Here is a 20,295-nt window from a genome sequence, read left to right as displayed (position 1 = left end):
CAACGGAAGGGAAACTTATCTTCTGATAAAATTCTAAGGTTTTAGCAACCAGATGTTCAAAAAACATTTCCTTAATTCAAATGAATGTATTCCTCTATTTTAAATTTAATAACATATTCTAGACTGACTAAATAATTCAATATGTCAATAAGAGGTAAAATTACCAAAACATCAATATTTAGCTTCAACTAGGTATTAAAAAATTACTTTGGAATATTAGCGCCAAAAATAGTAGTGTTGTAATAAAGCATTTTCCAAAATGTAAGCTTTCAACATTTTCTTAAAACCATAATTTAAATTTACTGAGTCTTAGTTGAGAATACGAAGGTTACATAATGTACATTTTACTTAAATAGGGTTTTTGATCAGGTGCACAGTTGAGTGATGAGGCAATGAGAATATCTCTTCGCCTAGCGTCCCAAACGATCGCCCCAGGGTTCAAATCTTGGTTTGGGCAAGGCATTTTTCCCACATTAGCGAATAATTACCTGAGGCTAGCCTTAAGTAATGTTACAAACTGTTCCATAACGTCTGAACTTATCACCCCAGAGACCCGCGTTCGTATCTTGGTTTGGGAAAGGCATTTTTTCCCACGTTAGCGAATACTACCTGAGGCTAGCCTTAAGTAATGTTACAAACTGTTCCATAACGTCTGAACTTATCACCCCAGAGATTGTGTTCGTATCTTGGTTTGGGAAAGGCATTTTTCCCACGTTAGCGAATAATCACCTGAGGCTAGCCTGAAGTAAAGAATTATTAACAGAGGAATTTACTCCCTATTCTGTTTATTGTAGACAAAATAAAATGTATTAGTAATTCAATTAAACTATACTATGTTCATCGTTTTATAGTTACGGGGTCTGTCAGCCTGTTAAAATACATGGACAACGTCGAGTGACCAAATTCTCTGCACTTATGATGGTGAGGTTGGTTTTTGGCTGTGATATTTTTTTAAATTTAAATTCAGAGCCCTTTAATATAACGTCTTTGTAGACAGGAGAAAGGTGAAATCCTTTAATAACTCCATGAGGAGTGGTAGGAATTTAAAGTAGTAATTTTTGAAATTGTGTAACGTAACTCAAGGAGACACTACTGAAGATAAGATTAAAAATCTTTTACATTTTAACATTTAAAATGTAATCATAATCGTTTTTTTATATACATTAAGAATTGTGTGGCTATAATCGTAGATTTTTATCTAGCATTAAAACCTTTTACGTTCTCCAAAATCTTTGTATGGTATGAAGATCGAGTAGGGTAGCTTCTGTAACAATTATTAATACCTTGAGTCGGATGGTACTTCAAATAGATCATTAATCAAGTATTAATAACCTGATAACTAGAGTTAAAAGTTAATTATAGACAGTTAAGCATTTGAGTATATTCTATCTGTTCCGTAAAATGTAACAAAGGCGCTGTGTTGGTATTCATTCACTCGGGGATAACAGGGACCAGTTTAAGTGATTTTCGTTTTTAAAATTAATAAATATTTGTATAAACTATGTTTACCAAAATGTTTATAATCGTCAAAAATACTACTAGCGCTATTTTGATTTGGGTATGGCGCTATTGGTTATTGCCTTTCCTTTATTCTGTCATTATCTTAGTATCAAAAAGATATGCTAATTTTTGTAAATAACAACATTAATTAGTTACATTGATCTAAGTCTGTACTAACAATACTAATGTAAAAAGCAACTCGGAAACTGTCTCATGTTCGCTATATTAGCTTGTACGATATCTCTGGGTATGTTACGCTCTTATCATATCTGGGCATAATCGGTGATACGATACTCACGGAGTGATAATACCAAGGAGAAACATCCAACGAGTACAATACACTACAATACATACAACAAGATAAATGTGTCAACAGAAGCTTACGTTCAACAAGCGACATGTTCGATTGTTTTGTTTACTTCTTCTTCAGCGATAGTAATAGGATTTAAAAATAACGATTTAAGTGGTAGAAAATGTTCATTACAGTTACGTGTTATAAATCGTATTTCATTGCTCACTACGATCGGAGAGATTGTACGTATGCCTAGAAAACCTTAGTAAAAATGTTTGAATATCAAGCAAACTTTGTAAATATTTTTTATATATGCGTAAATGTTATGTCAAACACTAGCAGATTTCGAGTTTCCAGATGTTTAGGATAATTGTACAACCATTAAATTTTGTGAATTGCAGGTTACTCTATAGTTGCTCTAGTTAGTTCGTGCTCTCAATCATGTAAACAATGATTTTAACAGCGGTTTTTTTTACTATTTATAAATGTTTTATATGACTGTGTAATTGCTTAGCTATTAATATTGTTACTTAAAATTTACTAATTAATTTGCAAACACTTGATGTAAATACTCGTATTTAGGTCAGCTCAAGAGCAATCCTCAATGCTAGGTAATAGGTAATACGTAATTGGCTATGAATACACTCTTTGTAGTAGGCCTATTAGACCTAAGACATTTTTCAATCTCACTGTTATTTTTCTAAATTACAATGGCCAAATCACTCAAAATAGTTAATGCTGAATAGAAAAATCTGTTGCTCGAGTGCAAAAAAACTATGACGTGACTAAAATGTGGAAAAGATTTTCTTGTTTGTGACAAATCTGTTGATAGGTTAAGAGATGAGTTTTCAAAAACCCTTGATTTGTATCATGAATAAGAATTAGAACAAGATGAGAACTATGATAAAAACTTTACTCCTTTGAATAGCCTAGATGAAATTTGTAATCAGATTAAAGCTAAATTGTATAATTTAGAAGATAGGGTAGGCTCAAAGGCTAAAATTGAATCTGAAGTAGTATCTGAGCTTTAAATCAGTAACTTTGATGGATCCCCAGAAAAATGGCCATTGCTTTATTAAATGAAACTTATTCATGAAAATAGCTCATTATCTGATCTAGAAAAGATTACCTAGTTAGTTTCTTAGTGAAAAAGCTCTGCTAAATTCTGTGTGTCTTACGCACTGCAGAAAACTAAGAAACTATGTTTGATTCTTTGATTAAACGATATGATGACAACATATTGCTCGCTTCATCCTGTTGATCTAAGATTGTAGAGGTTAAGCCTAAAGCCCAGGAGTCAGAAAATTCTTGAATGTTTTTTAGAAACTTTTAGAGCATGTAGCCGCTCTTAAGCAATTTTGTTTTTGTACGTATCGCTTTGAAAAAACTTGATGCTACAACTAGTCGTCAATTTGTAATAGCCTTTCGCAAGGAAAAAATGCCTACGTTTGAAAATCTTGACAAAATAATTTTTGTCAGACAACAAACTAAATTTTTAAATAGAACTAAGTCAGTGTTTGTTCCTAAAATAACTGCTAACCCAAATTCAACAGCCTATTAAAAGCACTCACTCCTTAGTTGCTCAGAACTCTGTAAATAATTTACCTAGACCTGTAAGTAAAAAATATTTGTTTTGTGTTAAAGAAAGATGTCATCAATTGTACTTTTGTCCAGTATTTCACAACAATACCGTAGATGAAAGTTGGTCCCCTGAAAGTCATGATGCCTGCTACAACTGTTTATCAATTAATAGCCACAAGTCTAGTGATTGTCAGTCAAAAACTGTTGTTCTACCTGCAAGAAAAGATACTACACTCTACTGCCTCGAACTGAAACTGCTTCCCAAAATGAAAAACAACCCAGGAAAGTCACTTACTCTACTGTAGACCACAAACATCATGTTTCAAAACCTGCTTCTGAACCTTCTATCCCGCAAAAATCTTTTCATCATCGTTGACCTTACTCTGCCATTACTATGCTGCTTCTCGCCACCGCTCTGGTTAATGTTGAAGACGGTAATTGAAAATCACTCTCACTAAGAGCCTTAAGAGATAACGGTAGTCAATCACACTTGATAACTACTGAATGCGCCAAGAAGTTAGGTTTGAGAGAAAAGGCGTTTACTTCAACTGTAAAAGGCGTAGGTGCTTGGGACTCCAGCCGCCATGAAAACTGCTTTAGGATGCATTCTAATGGGAGAAACTTCGATCCCTAGACGCATGCAAAATACAAACACATTTTCGCTATTCTGAAAGACCCCAAACTAAACCACCTGGTTCAAAGATTTTGGGAACTAGAATTACAACAACTACGATTATGAAGGTTCTTGGAGCATTGGAAATATTTTCATTTAATACCACTAGTGAATTATAACACATATTACAATTAAGTTGCCTGAAGATGGACTCCTAGATTCTGAAAGGCCTCCAAAATTTAAATTAATATTGGAATATGTATTATAATTCACTAGTGGTATTAAACAAGATTATGTCTGCCGATGGAAAACTATGTGAAGAGGTCTTTCAAAAACGCCTCGTGCGGCAAATCTATGGTACCTTTGGTATTGGATTACCCTTCAAAAATCCTCTTTATGCTCATCAAAAGAACTATGTATTTCAAAATACCTGGCTCAAGAGAAGGTTGCTACAAAGACCGGATGTTCATTAGCTTTACTCAGCTGTAATGCAAGAAAATCTGAATAAGAACTACATTCCGTGGGTCTCAATCGTGGAGAATGCTAAAGCAGACGCGCATTACTTACCACACCACAGAGTACACAAACATGAAAGTACTTCCACGCCTCTATGAATTGTTCTCCTACAAGCAATTCAACCACTTTGAATTATATTCTGCATGTAGGGTCTAAGCTCTACCGTGAAATCTTTGATATGATTATATGAAATCTTTTAAGGTTCCATCTCTTTGTACATGCTGTCACCGTTGATGTCAGCAAAATGTACCTTCAAATACAAGTTTCACTTGAGAATCGCAAGTACCTAAGGCCAATATGAAGATTTTTCTCAGGCGATGATCTTTAAGTATATGAATTATTCCTACTGTATTCACAGTACTTTTTGGTCTATCAAAATCACCTTTCATCACTCAACGTGTGATTCGCATGCTTGCAAATATGGAAAAATCTAAATTTCCTCTCGCTGCAGATATAGTCCAATAAAACATTTATATGGATGACCTAGTTTTATTGGTCTAACTAAAGATGAACCGACTTTAATTAAAATCTACCATCAAATGAAAAATATGTTTGAATCAGGATGATTTACTCTAATAAAATGAAGTTCAAACTCTGAAGAACTTATGAATACAATCCCTGAAGACCTCAAACAAAAAAAGAATCTAGATCTTGAAAAAGAAACCGCAACTTAAGTGTTAGGAGTACAATATTCTCCTACAAATAACAATCTGATGTTCAAGATTGCTAAGCCAGATAAGAATTCTATACAGCGTAATATTTTATCAGTATTTGCTCGAACTTTCGTCTTACTAGGCCATTGCACCAGTTTTGATCACCGCCAAGATTTTAGTTCAAGACTTATGGAGTCTACACATAGGATGGGACGTTAAAGCACCATCAGAAATCTCATCTAAATGGAAAGTGTTCTGTGACGAACTTCTTCAATTATCAACCTTACAGTATGTTCGTCACGTAGGAATTGGAGCTGAAACGTTAACATGTCTAATAGGCTTTGCAGATGAAGTAAGTGAGGCCTATGGAGCTGCTGTGTATGTTATAACCTGTAATACTAAAGGTGAAGTTGAAGTTCAACTACTATATCCCAAAACAACAGTCACGCCGCTAAAGTTCAAAACCATTCTGCACTTCTGCTTTTAAACTTATTAGTCATATAGTTAATAATTTCATTAAAAGTCACACTTGTGCCAGGATCATTGCCTTTTCTGATTCTACAGTTATACTGTACTGCAATCAAACGCTGGAAGATGGAAATTATTTATGGTAAATAGAATTTTGCAGGTACAGGACAACTTAAGTCCAGTACACTGAAGACATCTTTCAGGAAAAGAAAACTCTAGTGATTGTTTATCTAAAGATTTGACTCCAACTCCATTAATTAACCATGAACCAGAAAATTCGCCTTTAACCGAAACCGAAAAACGCCGTTGGGCTGCTAAGACCGGTGAAGCTAAGAGATTCACCGTTGCTGCCACAGTACGATCTTTTATTAAGAGTGTCAACTTACAAAAAAACTCTTGAAAACCACAGTTTATGTAACGAGATGTATATGCAAGAAACCTGTGAAGGATTTCCCGATAACTCCAGAAGACAGACTAATAGACAAACATTGGATAAAAGAAGTATAAAAACGCTACTTCGACGAGATTATTGAAGCTTTGAAGACTAGCTTGATTTGCTGAGGCTGGGGGTTAGAGTAAATTATGCAGATCTAACATACCATCAACAATATCCCATATTGTTGCCAAAAACAATCGTTTTGTTTACCTGCTAATAGGTCACTATCGTCAAGAAACTCCACACAGAGTCATTTAGTTTGACATTGCTGGGACCCAAATACTGGATAGTTTCATCCCGCAACCAGATAAAGAAGAGAATTCGACTTTGTAATACCTGCTTCAAAGCTAACCCAAAGCCGGTATTTCCGAAAATGGCTCCATTGCTAGAAATATGAATTCAATCAGAAATAAAAGGCTCCATTTACACTGGTGTAGACTGCGCTGGATCCCTAATGATAGCTCTGGCAAAAATAATGGGAACTAAGACTCAAAACGCATACAGTTGCCTATTTGTTTATTTGGTTGGTTGTGAGATCTGTCTACATTGAACTAGTAACAGAACTCTCGACAACTGCTTTTCTAAACGCTTTTAAACGTTTTATGTCAAGAAGAGGACGTTTGTATCACTCATTGATAGTGTTAGATCGTGGAACAAATTTCACTGAAGCGAAGAATCAATTAGACGACTTGAACAAATGTATATGCTTAAGAGATTACAGACATAGACTTGAGAATGAATTGATCAATCGACACATCAAGTGGCAGTTCAATCCGCCTACGGCGCCTGGTATGGAAGACTTTGGGAGAATTACGTCAAGTGTGTAAAATCACATCTCGTTGGCCTCTATTAAAATGCACTTTCAAATTATTTTGATTTTAATTAGAATAAATTAAACTATGGAAACAAAAACGACGCGACGCCGACCTGATGCCATCAGTCAGACTATATATTTGTGAAGTTTTTACATTTCAGAAACGCTGAACTACAATCTATAGTACATTTTGTGAGAGAAAGTTTGCTGTATATTTTGTCTTTATTTATTTAAATTCTTTTCATAGTTAAACAAATACTGAATGAACATACGTTTTGTAAGTTTCAGAATGTTTACCAAACGTTAAAATTAACTGTAAAGTTTTGATGATTGTTGTTATCTATGAACTAGATTATACAAACAACTTGAAAGTACAGTACACAGAGTTGGTTATCACGTATGGTGTATGAGATTACTTTATCTCGCTTAAGATTGCAATGTGTACATTAGATTTGTCGGACTCTCTCATCAGTGTCTCTTGTTATCTTATAAATACCATAATTGACATTTAGTTAACCGGCCACTATCACTGCTGTATGATTTTAACTTGCTACTCCATTGTTAAATCTTTACAGTAATAATACATTTACACCAGTGGCGTATCCAGTAATTGACTTGGGAGAGGGGGACAAACTTATCTCGTGTTTCATCGGGGGGGGGGGGGGGGATTACCTCAATCAATTTCACTTCTTCCTTAAATTGAAGTGTCATGGGAGTGTTCTCACCCAAAATACACCACTATGCAATACAAAAAAGTTAATTGTAAATGCTGTGCTAAGTATACTGCTATCGTATTATCTACAATACAATACAAAATGCCAAATAAATCAAATCATTGAGACCATAAATAAAATACTTGACTTAAGGTTACGTATATAGTTATTTTAATGTAATTTTGCTTAACAACGAATATGTGACTGAAAAGCTTTAATTTCAACTGGAAAGGATTGTAGTACGGCATGGGCGGCATTATAGGGGGTACACGCATCGTGAGTACAACAGTACAGAGAATACGAGCAGAACTATTTGGTGAGTTTGGTACACGATACTCTGGTTACATTGGCACACGTTTTAAAAATACTCTTCTGCCCACAGTCACAGCATTTTCTGACACGTTCCCTGAATTAAAAATAAAAACCTTTTTTACATTCCACTAGGAATTTATAGTAATAATTTCCGCTATCTTGAAACCAGGCCCACAACAACTGCTTTAACTAAGGATATAGATATTTTACGAAATATTTCTTACTTTTCAAATAGAGAAATAATATTTTTTAAGTATATACACCTAATTCCTTAAACTATAGTTTATTAAAAACACATGTTTCTTAAGATATTTAATTTCAAGTTTGTAATGTCTTTACGTTATATTCCATTAAAACCCTAATTTCCACAGATCACATAGAATTGAAGATTAAATTCTCAAGAGAATCCCTTACTGTGTATATATATATATATATATATATATATATATATATATATATATATATATATATATTATTCACTTATACATGTGAAAGACAAGGTATTGAAAATTGGACTTAACACCTTACGTTTATGCATGTAACAAAGTATAAAACCGTTTTAAATTCTACGCATAACGAAGAGGTGGGAACGGTTGATTCAATACGAATCATTTGTTTAACTCCAATTTTCTAATAACTGAACTTATTATAATATGTTATTGAGTGATTCAAAAACTATATTTATAAAGAAGAAAAATTCACAAATGTTAGTTGTGGAGTTCATTTTATTTACATGGAGATACTCAGAGAGCAACGATATAACAAGTGTTTGTTTGTATTTTGTTAAACACGTACAGAAATAAAACACATATTATTTATTAATGTGCACATCTTTGCACTCATTGTTAACATTACAGAGTGTTGTCAAATCTATTTATCCATCAGCATCATGAGTTTTATTTGTGTGTTATAATAAAAAAACTTGAAAATTACAAATTATACATTAAATAAAACCAGTTATTGGCAATAATAAAATAGAAGGAGACACTACAGGTATAAATTAATTTGCTTAGAGACACATTTCTGTTGCTTTCTTTCAATCACATCTGTAACAAACATGCTCTCTCATCAATTTATTTATGGTTAGTAGTATACTTTAATCAACTAACATAGGTACACTGTATTATTATGAACTTCTATGAGAATCTTATTAAAACTAAACAGAGAAATATGGTTTCTACAAAAATTGACTTCTCAAGGGATTATTAGTAGAAGATTTCTCCAACGAATATCATAACAAAGGTGAAAAATCTGAGCTCTCTGTTCCTTCTAAAGTCAACATTGTTATTGTGAGCCGCGCCTGACGCAGACAAGTAGGCACACTTCACTACACAAGTGTGTGTAATAGGCCTATGTGTTCTAAAGGACGGCAACTAAAGGAGGAGGCAAGTCTCTTTATCATTAACAAAATATTCATTTTCTACAAACACAATGAATATTTGTTATTCTCCCGGAATATTTTAAATTTATCAGAATTGTTAGGCGACGTGTTTTCTGAGAATGATATTGGCAGAGTTAGTTATAAAACTTTGCATACTTAACTAGAAAAGGTAGTACTTTCAACTTCACCTTTATATTACACCTTCTTAGCTAAATACAAATATCAGTTTTCTTAACAAGGAATAATATACATTTCATTTGATCTTCTAATCTTCTTTCGGATACATATCGTCTGCCATTTAAAATAATTACATAGTTTCAAATAGATTTTTAAGCAGACATTATATATGTTTTATTGTTAGTGCAAATATAAGTAGAGCTGCGTCATTATCTGCAGTCATTTTTCAGTCATATTGTAATAATGCCTTGTCAGGTTCATCTTCAATAATTTATTTTTGGTTCTGATTACAAAAAACCTTCAATTACAATTTTAAATGCCAACAGTTTCTGGTGAAGTGACAAAAAAGTCTATTTCCCCTACGTTATACAGCATATCTTGATTTGAAAATACTTTTTTGTTAAAAATATTTTCCTTGATACAGGAAAAGAACAAACAAACATCCATCCATATGCAATTACAGGCATTTAACGTAGAAACTTTAGATAATTTTGCTATCAGCTCCAATTGAAAATGGCTGAAGATAAAAATGTTTATGTACGTGACTTTCATAACTTCAAGGAGTCCCTATTTTTTTTTTTATGAATTAATTCCGTTATTACAAAATTTAAAAACATGTAATTTTCTTGATTTTTAATTGTAAATTATATTTATTTAAAAACATAATTTCCTTACGTCGGATATGAATAAAGGATTTGTCACTGCCTAAATCTATAACTCATGTACATGCTGTACAAATTTAACATTTTTATCGTCTGCCATTTTTATTTGAGTCTAATTACAGGATTTCCCAAACTTCCTACTTGTAATCTCATGTGGAGTGATCAAAAACGTTTTCTACTTTTTGGTTTTCAAAGAAATTGTCTTTAAGGGGTATTTTTATGAATATTACATACAAATATTTTTCAACTCAAAACTGATAGCACCACCATGTATAACGCTTAAAATATACATATAATCTGAAGTCTGTTTTATGATAAAAGTATAAGACACGGCGATTGTAAATCACCACCACAGGCAGTCCAGTTCTACTATGGTGTTTGTTAGTATAAACATCTATATGAGTAATTCTTCAATCTTAAAAAAACCTAGTAATATGAATTAATGCCATTTTGTCGGAGGAAGAACGATATAATACGCAGTTCTGTAAAGTTTCAGAATATCAGTACTTGTCAGTAATATTGTAACAAAGTTAAATTCAAATACGCTTCTTTGTACAGATGCTTCTTTAATAAAGATAAAATTATTACCATTGCTGCTGCCTGAAGATTAATTATTTTAAGACAGTAATTGTAATCCAATATATTTTATTTTATAGTGAGAAATATTTTTATTAATCAATTACAAACTTATATTTATATAAACAGACACTTATAAAATCGTTCTGACTATTACTATTGTGTTTTGTAGTTTCATAACCAGTTATATCACACACAGTTTGCGAGGGCAATAATGGAGGGGAAAGCATTGATAGTAAAGGCACTGACCTCTTTAGTTCACCTAACTTCCACGCTTGGATGTGTCAGATTGACTATCCTTCCCCTGTTACTCTGTTTGCCATCTATTTCTATCTATTAAACAATCTTGTAGTGATTACCTCTAAGCATAACCGCCTCACAGTAATTTTAAATAAGCATAATTGGCTTTGCAGTGATCATTCCTAACCATAAATACATTGCAGTGATTACTCCTAACTACAACTGTCATGCAGTAATCTTTCCCGAAGCATAACAGCCTTGTATTAATTTACCCCTAAGCATAACTAACATGCAATGATTACCTCTAAGCATAGCTACAGTGCAAAAATCATCCGTAATCATAACTGCCATGTAGTAGCCTTAATTATAGATCCTCAGAAGGATCTATAATCTAGGATAGTAGTTAGCCCTAAGCATACGAGTAAACATCATGCAGTGATTACGTCTAAGCAGAACAATAGGTCAAATATCTTCTCTAACAGTAACTTTCATGCATTAGTTGCCCCTAACCATAGCTTCCATGCAATGAATATCCCTAAGCATAACTACAAATCAAAGATCATCCCTAACCATAACTACCATGCAGTAGTTGACCCTAAGCATAATTACCTACAGAGATTGCCATTAATCAGCCGAGACTTAAGGCCGAAAATGAGAACTCCTCGCTCAGATATTCCGCCCCACGTCAAGTTAACGATGCAATTTACCTCAGTATTTAAGAAAGCCCAATTACACATTCTATACTTGAAGTCTTTCACAGCAAACAAACCACATAACACAGGAACACCATTAGCCTGTAGAAAACAATTACACCTAGATCACATCAGACTTACCGCGTCCTTTTCAATTGCTCCTAGGCCACATTCCAGTCAGCATAAATAAAGCTACAGTAAACTTGCCATAAATACACCATCTCTACCTTTAATGTTGCCAACGTTAGTTCGGTGGCAATGACGTGGGAAGCATTCTCTGACACAGTCATTTAATACATCGCTTTAACAGCATTGCAGAATTAAATGTACTAATTAAATTCACTAATGTTCAATCGTATGTTTCAGCGAGAATGCGGAAGTCAAGATGGATGTCGAGAGCGCGGGTTACGAGGCCGCGGAGATAAAGGAGCGTACCAACATCTTCTTCCTGAAGGCACACAAATGTGCGAGCAGTACCGTGCAGAACATCTTGATGAGATTCGGCTTGGAGAGAGGACTCGCTTTCGTGCTTCCCACGGTCAACAACTACATCGGAAACCCCGATCCCTTCAGTCCGGACATGATAGATGACACTCTGGCAACATCCTCCGGCAAGTACCACATCTTCACCCACCACACCCGGTACAGCCGGGAATCGGCTCTTGAAGTCATGTTCGAGGACTCTGCCTTCGTCACCATTCTCAGACACCCGGCGGACGTCTACGAGTCCATCTACTCCTACTACAACTTCGAGAAGATGTTCAACATCTCATTCACAGAACTATTGAAGAGGCCCGAGAAGGTGACGAAGATCAACAGAAGATATTACAACAGAGTCGGTTTCAACCAGATGAGCTTCGATCTGGGGTTTCTCGAGGAGGATTTCACCTCTGAGGTGAAAGTCTCCGAGTTCATTAAAAAGATAGATGCAGAATTCGACTTGGTAATGATGTCCGAGTGGATGGAAGCCTCTCTGGTGTTGCTAGCCGATTTGATGAATTGGCCCTTGGACTATGTCGTTTCCCTTAAGCTGAACTCCCGCCCTTCCAATTCTATATATCTCATGTCGCCCTCGGAAAGAGAGACCGTCCTGTCGTGGAACAGCGTTGACTACAGACTTTATACCCACTTCTTAAACAAATTTCGGAAGCGGATCAGGGAATACGGAGAGGACCGAATGAAGGAGGACATCCAGAAGTTGCTGACTCTCAACGCCAAACTACATTTCCGTTGCGTGAAGAGCCTCAATAACAGGGGGTTTGGCCACACGCAGGCGTACAGACTGAGAGATGAAGCTGACAGATTGTGCTATTATGCTGCTAGAGGTGAGTTGGCCTTCACGGAAGACCTTCGAAAAATCCAATGGCATAAGGTTAAAGTGATCGATAAACTAGAATCGCTGTTGAGCGATTATGAAGATGAGATTGCATGACATATTTCTTGTTCGTTCCTCTTTTGGAGGCGTTTAAGTCTCTCTGGAGGACATAACTCTTGAGCAAGCGAAATTTCGTAAAATCTTTCGTGTAAAAGATTTCATACAAAATTAAGGATCATCGTGAAAGGTAATATTTCCATGAATCTGAATACTTGTTAAATTTATTAATTTCTTTTGTGTAATAAATATGTCTTTTTTAAATATTGTTAGTATAAAAATGAAAATTGTGTAACAATTGTTAAAAAATAAACTATGTGTATTTAAGTTTGTACAATCGGGTTTAACAAAAATAACCTAAGTAAAATATTACATATTGCAATTAATGTTTGTTTTACATACGATTATACACAATAAAATGTATTGCACCCCGTTTTTTTTTTTTTTTTTTTTTTTTTTTTTTTTTTTTTTTTTTTTTTTTACGTAAAAATTGATGTAGGATGTTCAGAATGTCTTCTTCTTTGTAAAGAATTGAAACACTATGTATAAATCGTAAAAATAATTTTATTAACTATACAAAACATGGTCTTAAATTAATAGTCATATATTCATTCTAAATGTATCATAATATTTAATCACAATTTATTTAATAAGTAAACTGAAGTTTATCGTTAATATCAAACTTAACTTATAGGTCATTATTCTTTACTAATGATATAAATGTAAATTATATAGGGAGTATCGGTGTGTATATACAAAAGGAATGTACATATTGCACTCAGTAATGTATAAAATAAATTGTATTAAATACACAACCTCTTATAATGTGCACATAGAAAATATGGAATCCAGTGTAAATAGAATACTTTTTGTACAATTTGTAGTTATTTATTGCTTGTACTTGTTTTTGTGAAATATACGGTTTAAATTTTACCTCAGCTTTATTAGTCCTTTTAAATTTCAAAACGTGTATATTGTTGGAATATGTAGGTTTCCAATATAGATTTACCCTTTCAAAATATGAGCCAGGTACGTTTATTAGTGTCACCAGGTAAATTGATATAATCAAAGTCTAAAATAAAACAGAAATAAGTACCAAAAAATGTTATTCAGTATAATACATTACTAGTTTTAAGCAAAATTAATCAGGTTGGGCCAACCGTACGCATCTTTTTATAATAGATGTTCGAAAATGAGGCCATCATTATCAATACATTTTGCAGCACGTTTGTGTATTGCTTTTGTTGCGTTTCTTAATTTTTCAGGACTTCCCTGTATCTGCACAGCCGAATCCATAATACGGGCAATTAATTCATCACGAGAATTCACTTATGTCTTGTATACAATGTCTTTCATCCATCCCCAGATGCAATAATCCAATGGAGAGAGATCTGGTGATCTTGGTGGCCAAGGGTGAGGCCCTCCACGACCAATCCAGTGTCCAGGAAATTGATGATTTAAGTAAGCAGAAACGGCACGTGAAAAGTGGGGAGGTGCTCCGTCATGCTGGAAGTACAAATTTTGTCTGAGATGTAAAGGAACATTCTCTAACAGCTGCGGCAACTCTTCTTGAAGGAAATGCAAATAGAACTCAGCATTTAGGCGTCCAGGTAATATGAAAGGTCCAATCAGCCGATTGTGCAAAAGGCCACACCAGACATTGACGCTAAATCGGTGTTGAAAGTTCTGTTCCACTACCTCATGTGGATTTTCTTCTGCCCATGAGTGTTCATTGTGCAAGTTATTGACACCATCCCGAGTGAATTGTGCCTCATCCGTAAACAAAATACGCTTGTAGAGTTGATTATTAATATTCAAAAAGTTGCAAAACTCCAAGCGAAGCGGACCATCCCCTAGCTGTAGATGTTGAACCTTTTGTTTATGAAACGGATAAAATTTGTTTCGATTTAGTGACCTCCACACCGTTGACTGCGAAACTCCTATCCGCCTAGAAATACGTCGTGTACTTACACCTGGACTGCGATGAACAGCATTAATAACAATATCATCATCAAGTTGGACAGCTCGTTCATAATTGGTTCTAGTACTTGGTAGTGATCCTGTTTCCCGAAGAGTACGAAAAGTTCCTGAAATTGTTTTGGTATCTGGAATCCTTCTATTAGGGTAACGTAGTTCATATTCTTCTACAGCAGCTCTAGCATTACCATTACAGTAACCCAAAATAAAAACCATATCAGCGTATTCCTCTGATGTAAATAAGTAAGGCATTTTTTCGCTGAATAAACAATCGAATTATAACTCACAGAAAAATTGCATTTAATAACACGATTCACAGAACCCGATCTCCTGCTGTAGCTTGCAAAACACCACTAAAACACAGTTCTAACGTAACAGTACAGAATACCATTGTTGATCAGCTGTTATTCGTGCGTTACCAGCTTAGAAATTAATAAAACAAAAAACTGCATTTCGATGATTAGTAAACAATAATGGGAAAATGTTTGCTTCATTTATTTTCGAACATTTGATGTAAATTTTTATTTAAAAAAATACAACGTAATAAAACATGATATTTTTATTTACAAACAAATTTATTTAACAGTTAATCTTGTTTTCTCAATTTATCTCATCATTAAGGAACAAACATTTTGTTTTTGTTTTATTTTAACTAAATACCGTATGGTATTTCTTTACAGCTAGTAATGTATTATACTGAATAACATCGATTTTTTCGGTACTTATTTCTGTTTTATTTTAGACTTTGATTATATCAATTTTCTCAGAATTAAATTCTCTACAATTAATGTTTGTTGATTTTATGTATTTATTACCAATTTAACAAAGTTATTGTACATCAAACTTAAAAAAAACATTGTTTCGTGGCCCAATTTTTTGCATTTAACCCTGAATCCCTCAAAAACTACTACAGGTACAGTTCTGAAACCTATTTTATTAGCTTTATCAGGTAAAAATACATAAGAATCCACGATATTTCTTACTTAATTAACCTTTCCAAAAGTTCAGTATGGCTTTATTTTACTCTTTACCCAGGAATTCAGGCGAAATCTTTCGCTAGCTGTAACTCGCTAACGAAGCGTTTTCGGACCTATGTTTATATAACATTTTTTCATTATTTTTACTAGTACAATGTGATGTAGAAGTGGGGGGGAGAACTTCATGAATCACCCTGTGTATATATATATATATATATATATATATATATATATATATATATATATATATATAACAAATATTATGTAATTATTATATATATACATATATAATAATTATTATTTTGTAAAACGGTGATATCATTTCTATTTTTATGTTGTAAAACGTAGCTATTAAATTGTACATTGTTTCATACCTTACTACTTTTTGTAGCTTTTTTGTTAAAAGAACTTTTTCTGTGTTTATATACATATACGGGCCTAAATTCTTAAAAATACACCCTATTCTATCAAAAGTCATCAACTTCATTAACAAGCTGTTATTTTTTGACAAATCTGGCTTATTGAAGAGAGACAAATTAGCCACATGCCGAGAGACAAAACTCATTAGAGAAGATATGGATGCCGCTGTTCGGATAGTGAGAGAAACAAAATTGACTTTAAGACAGGCTTCCAAGCAATTTCAGGTCTAATATATATATTATACCTAAAATTTAATATATATATATATATATATATATTATATATATATATATATATATATATATATATATATATATATATATTCGTAATACAATATATAAAAATACATCACATCAAGTGTTAGACAATAAGATGACTACCAGATAACAACGGCAAAAACGATAATGTGATGATGAATGATTAATAAATAATAACAACAATATTAACTTAATTTATCCAAAAGAAAAATATTATATCGATAACAGTTAATTAGGAGACTTGGAACCTCTCACACATTTATATACTCACGGCGCACATAACCAACACACACACACACACACACACACACACACACACACACACACACACACACACACACACACACACACATCTTTCTCTCTCTCTCTCTCTTTCTCGCTCTCTCTCGCTTCTCTTCCCCCTTCCTGTCGCTATATATTTTCCACCAGCTAAAGACACTCTCTCTCAACACACAATATCCTACAAAGTTACATCATGACACTATCATACGCTAACCCACTGTAAATGCTCCTGATGAACATAGGACCAACAGTTAAGTTATAAAATATTCTAAGTCGCCGCTCTTATTTATGTTCAGTAGCCATAAAGTTACTTTCTTTTTATATGTGTCGGGTTTGTAAACACTTGGTAGTTTAAGGCAATCTGGTAATTAAGGAAAAATTATATTTGCAAATGTAGTGTGAATTTGTGCAATTGATAGACTTCTCCATTTTCGGGACAATAATCCCAGAAGACACTGCCAACCCGGTCTAGTAACTATGGCTTACTTGGTTAAAAATATAACTGTGGTATTTGAACATGTAGATTATAATGTTTCTAACATATAAATGTCTAACATAAAAAACCTTAAATTCAAAAAACAACAATTCCGAAGGATAAAGACGATTTTTTTCAAGGCAGTTTTAATAATTGCTTTTTGGACGATTTCTAATGGTAACAGCGAGATCTTAAATGTCCCACCCCAAGCAATAATTCCGTATTGCAGAATAGATTGTATGAATGCGTAATAAACCAGTTTTAGTAGATTAAATGTTAATATATTAAAAAGTTAAAAAAAAAATAAAAATGTATTTCCTTAACTTACTTCTTATATACTGAATATGAGCTGTCCATTTCGTAAATACTTGTATTCAGATACACGCTCTACACATTCACACGACATACAGCCATCCACGCCGTCACAAGTGTGAAGCCTTAGGTGTAAATTGTCCGGATCATGACCCGTCCGAAGTGCCACTGCCATACACTGTTTTTTTTTAGTTGATGTTGAGTTCATTTTGATCAAACCAACGCTTGGCAATGTTCAGACCACGCTCAGCCGCCTCATACACCTCTTGCCAGTTGGACCCCTCGAAACAAAGATCTATGTCATCCGCATATAAAAATATCTTACCATTTTCCATATTTATTTTACCTGAATTGTTCTTATATATCAAGAATAATATAGGGGTTAAAGTACTTCCTTGAATTACACCGTACGTATGGTCTTCCTCGAACTCAGGAATTCCTCGAACTCCCCCTGAATTGTGACCACCTGACTTCTGTCTCGGAAGTAGTCTTTAAACCAGTTCAAGGTTGTAGCGTGAATTTTAGTGTTTGGTCACTAAACACTTGGTATGGGCAAATTTTTGCCTGGTAATATATATATATATATATATATATATATATATATATATATATATATATATAAACCGGCAAACTTTTCATTTGATGGAATAGGAATAACCAAAGCTGCTGTATTCATTACAATGTCACAAACAATAAAACAACTTATGACATTTTTAAGCCAATAACATGTGAAATTATATATTACGAGATTTAATAAGTTAATTATTTACTGAAATGGGTCAGGAAATGTCAGAACCTGGTGATATATGTAAAACATTTGTTTTGATACGTGTAATATTATAAAGACTACCTTTTTTTAATAAGTTTGCTAAACGTATTACCATGACCACGTTATTTAAATCAAACCTAGTGTAAAAAGTTATTTTAAGTAACTGACACTTAAATCATAGTGTAGGCTAAATAGGAGGTATTATATCTTTGACCTGGTCAAAGGAAGAGCATGCGTTAGTGGTCAAAGGTACAACAAGGTACCATTTTTTATTTAAAATTCTTTAACTAATTCGAAGTTGGGAATAGGGAGACCAGAGTGTATGCAGACATACTTAAATCGATTCTTTACAATGTGCATGCTCCATTATAATTTCATTAATACATTAAAAAACATCACTAGAAAAACAAGATTGTGTGTAATACTTACTTTTCAGTCATGAAATTGAATAACAATTTTTCTAACACACAAGTTACATTTTTGGGACTATAACCAGGTACTCTATGCAACTGGTGGCCAATCTTTGGACTAAAAATACAAACTTCGCCATATCACCGCTAAGTATCAGTAAAACCGGAAGTGGTCAAAATCGGTCAAAGGAACACACTCTCCTCTCCTTAGCGTACGAGTGGGCACTGGGCAGTTACGAAACTGGGATATGAACTGGGATTCTTGGAGAGCTGGAACGATACACTCTCAAATACTATGGATTTAATAAAATTTATATTATTATAATTGGATTATGGAAATATATAGTCGTATTTAACACTGGGGAAGCTAAGTATAAAGATATAAGTAAGCTTAAAATGTATATGGTATTATATTCTACTCGTTTTGGTCTTTGAGTATTGTAAATTTGTATAAATAAATTGAGAACTGTTAATCGCTCTTTCCTTATAATCTGATTTTTTCGGATCACACCGTGTCGAAATATTTTTAGCTCAAGGGATATTTTTGATTCGCTCCAGAGAGCCACCTCTAATTTCCAGATGATAAACCAATACGCCGAGTCCAGAATATTTCAATAATTTCATAGTGTTAACAACATTTAGACACGGCGTGAACAGTAAAACTTAGAAGGCAGTCAGGATAGCGGCCGCGTAAACAAAAGAACTGAGGGTCCTTTGTGAAATAAAACCGTTAGGTCTAGATTAAACAAAACATAGTGTACACACGTATACAACGGAAAGTTGAGCGAGGCTCAACTTTGTTTCTGCCTGAACTCTCGCAGTGTAGATCAGTATCTACAAACAATATTCCACATTGACCACCGTAGCACAGAGGTAAGCCAGCGACTCTTCTAGAGGAAATGGGTTGGGACTGCTTCCCCTTAAAACGATCAACTATGATATATTAAAATTCCGTTGGTATAGAAAGAATCCTGTTCAAAATGTTAACAACATACTAAGCCTCAGAAGTACAAATAACAATGAATATCATAGTAGAGTTACTAAAACAATTAAGACATAACGATCTAGTAAACCTTTGTGAAACGTGCGATACTTACTGTTTTGGTCAACACTGGGTTTTAAAGTACAAATGGTGGTGGGTACAACTTCTTACCCGCAACTGTACATAGAAGCGCACTGGAGGTGAAATCACACAAGAAATACACAAAGACGCTATGGAGGTCTAGTGACAAAAGTAAGAATACCCTAAACGATAATAATAATAATAATAAACTGGATATGGTATTTCATAATTACAAAAACAGGAGGATGATTAAGTATACAAATAAATAAATAAAACATCCACTGCTAATGCACACTTCGCTATTATGTTAAAATGTTAGAGTATGGATTTTAAATGTTAACTGTTTTTCAAAACT

The 20,295-nt window shown here is 33.7% G+C and overlaps 1 protein-coding gene across 1 annotated transcript in view; it reads left to right on the top strand.

Annotated features, from left to right (window-relative positions):
* The window catches only part of LOC124371488 (galactose-3-O-sulfotransferase 4-like), a 48,239-nt gene extending 34,308 nt beyond the window's left edge, over positions 1 to 13,931 (top strand). The window contains exon 2 of the mRNA XM_046829832.1: positions 11,993 to 13,931. Coding sequence (XP_046685788.1) covers positions 11,993 to 13,058 — 1,066 coding nt within the window. The 3' untranslated portion in view covers positions 13,059 to 13,931. The remainder of the gene's footprint in view (positions 1 to 11,992) is intronic.
* Positions 13,932 to 20,295: the final 6,364 nt, after the last annotated feature.

This window comes from Homalodisca vitripennis, chromosome 1 (assembly GCF_021130785.1).
Source record: "Homalodisca vitripennis isolate AUS2020 chromosome 1, UT_GWSS_2.1, whole genome shotgun sequence".
Lineage (NCBI taxonomy): Eukaryota > Metazoa > Arthropoda > Insecta > Hemiptera > Cicadellidae > Homalodisca > Homalodisca vitripennis.
The sequence above is the reverse complement of the archived record's forward strand: the minus strand, read 5'-3'. Positions and strand labels throughout refer to the sequence as shown.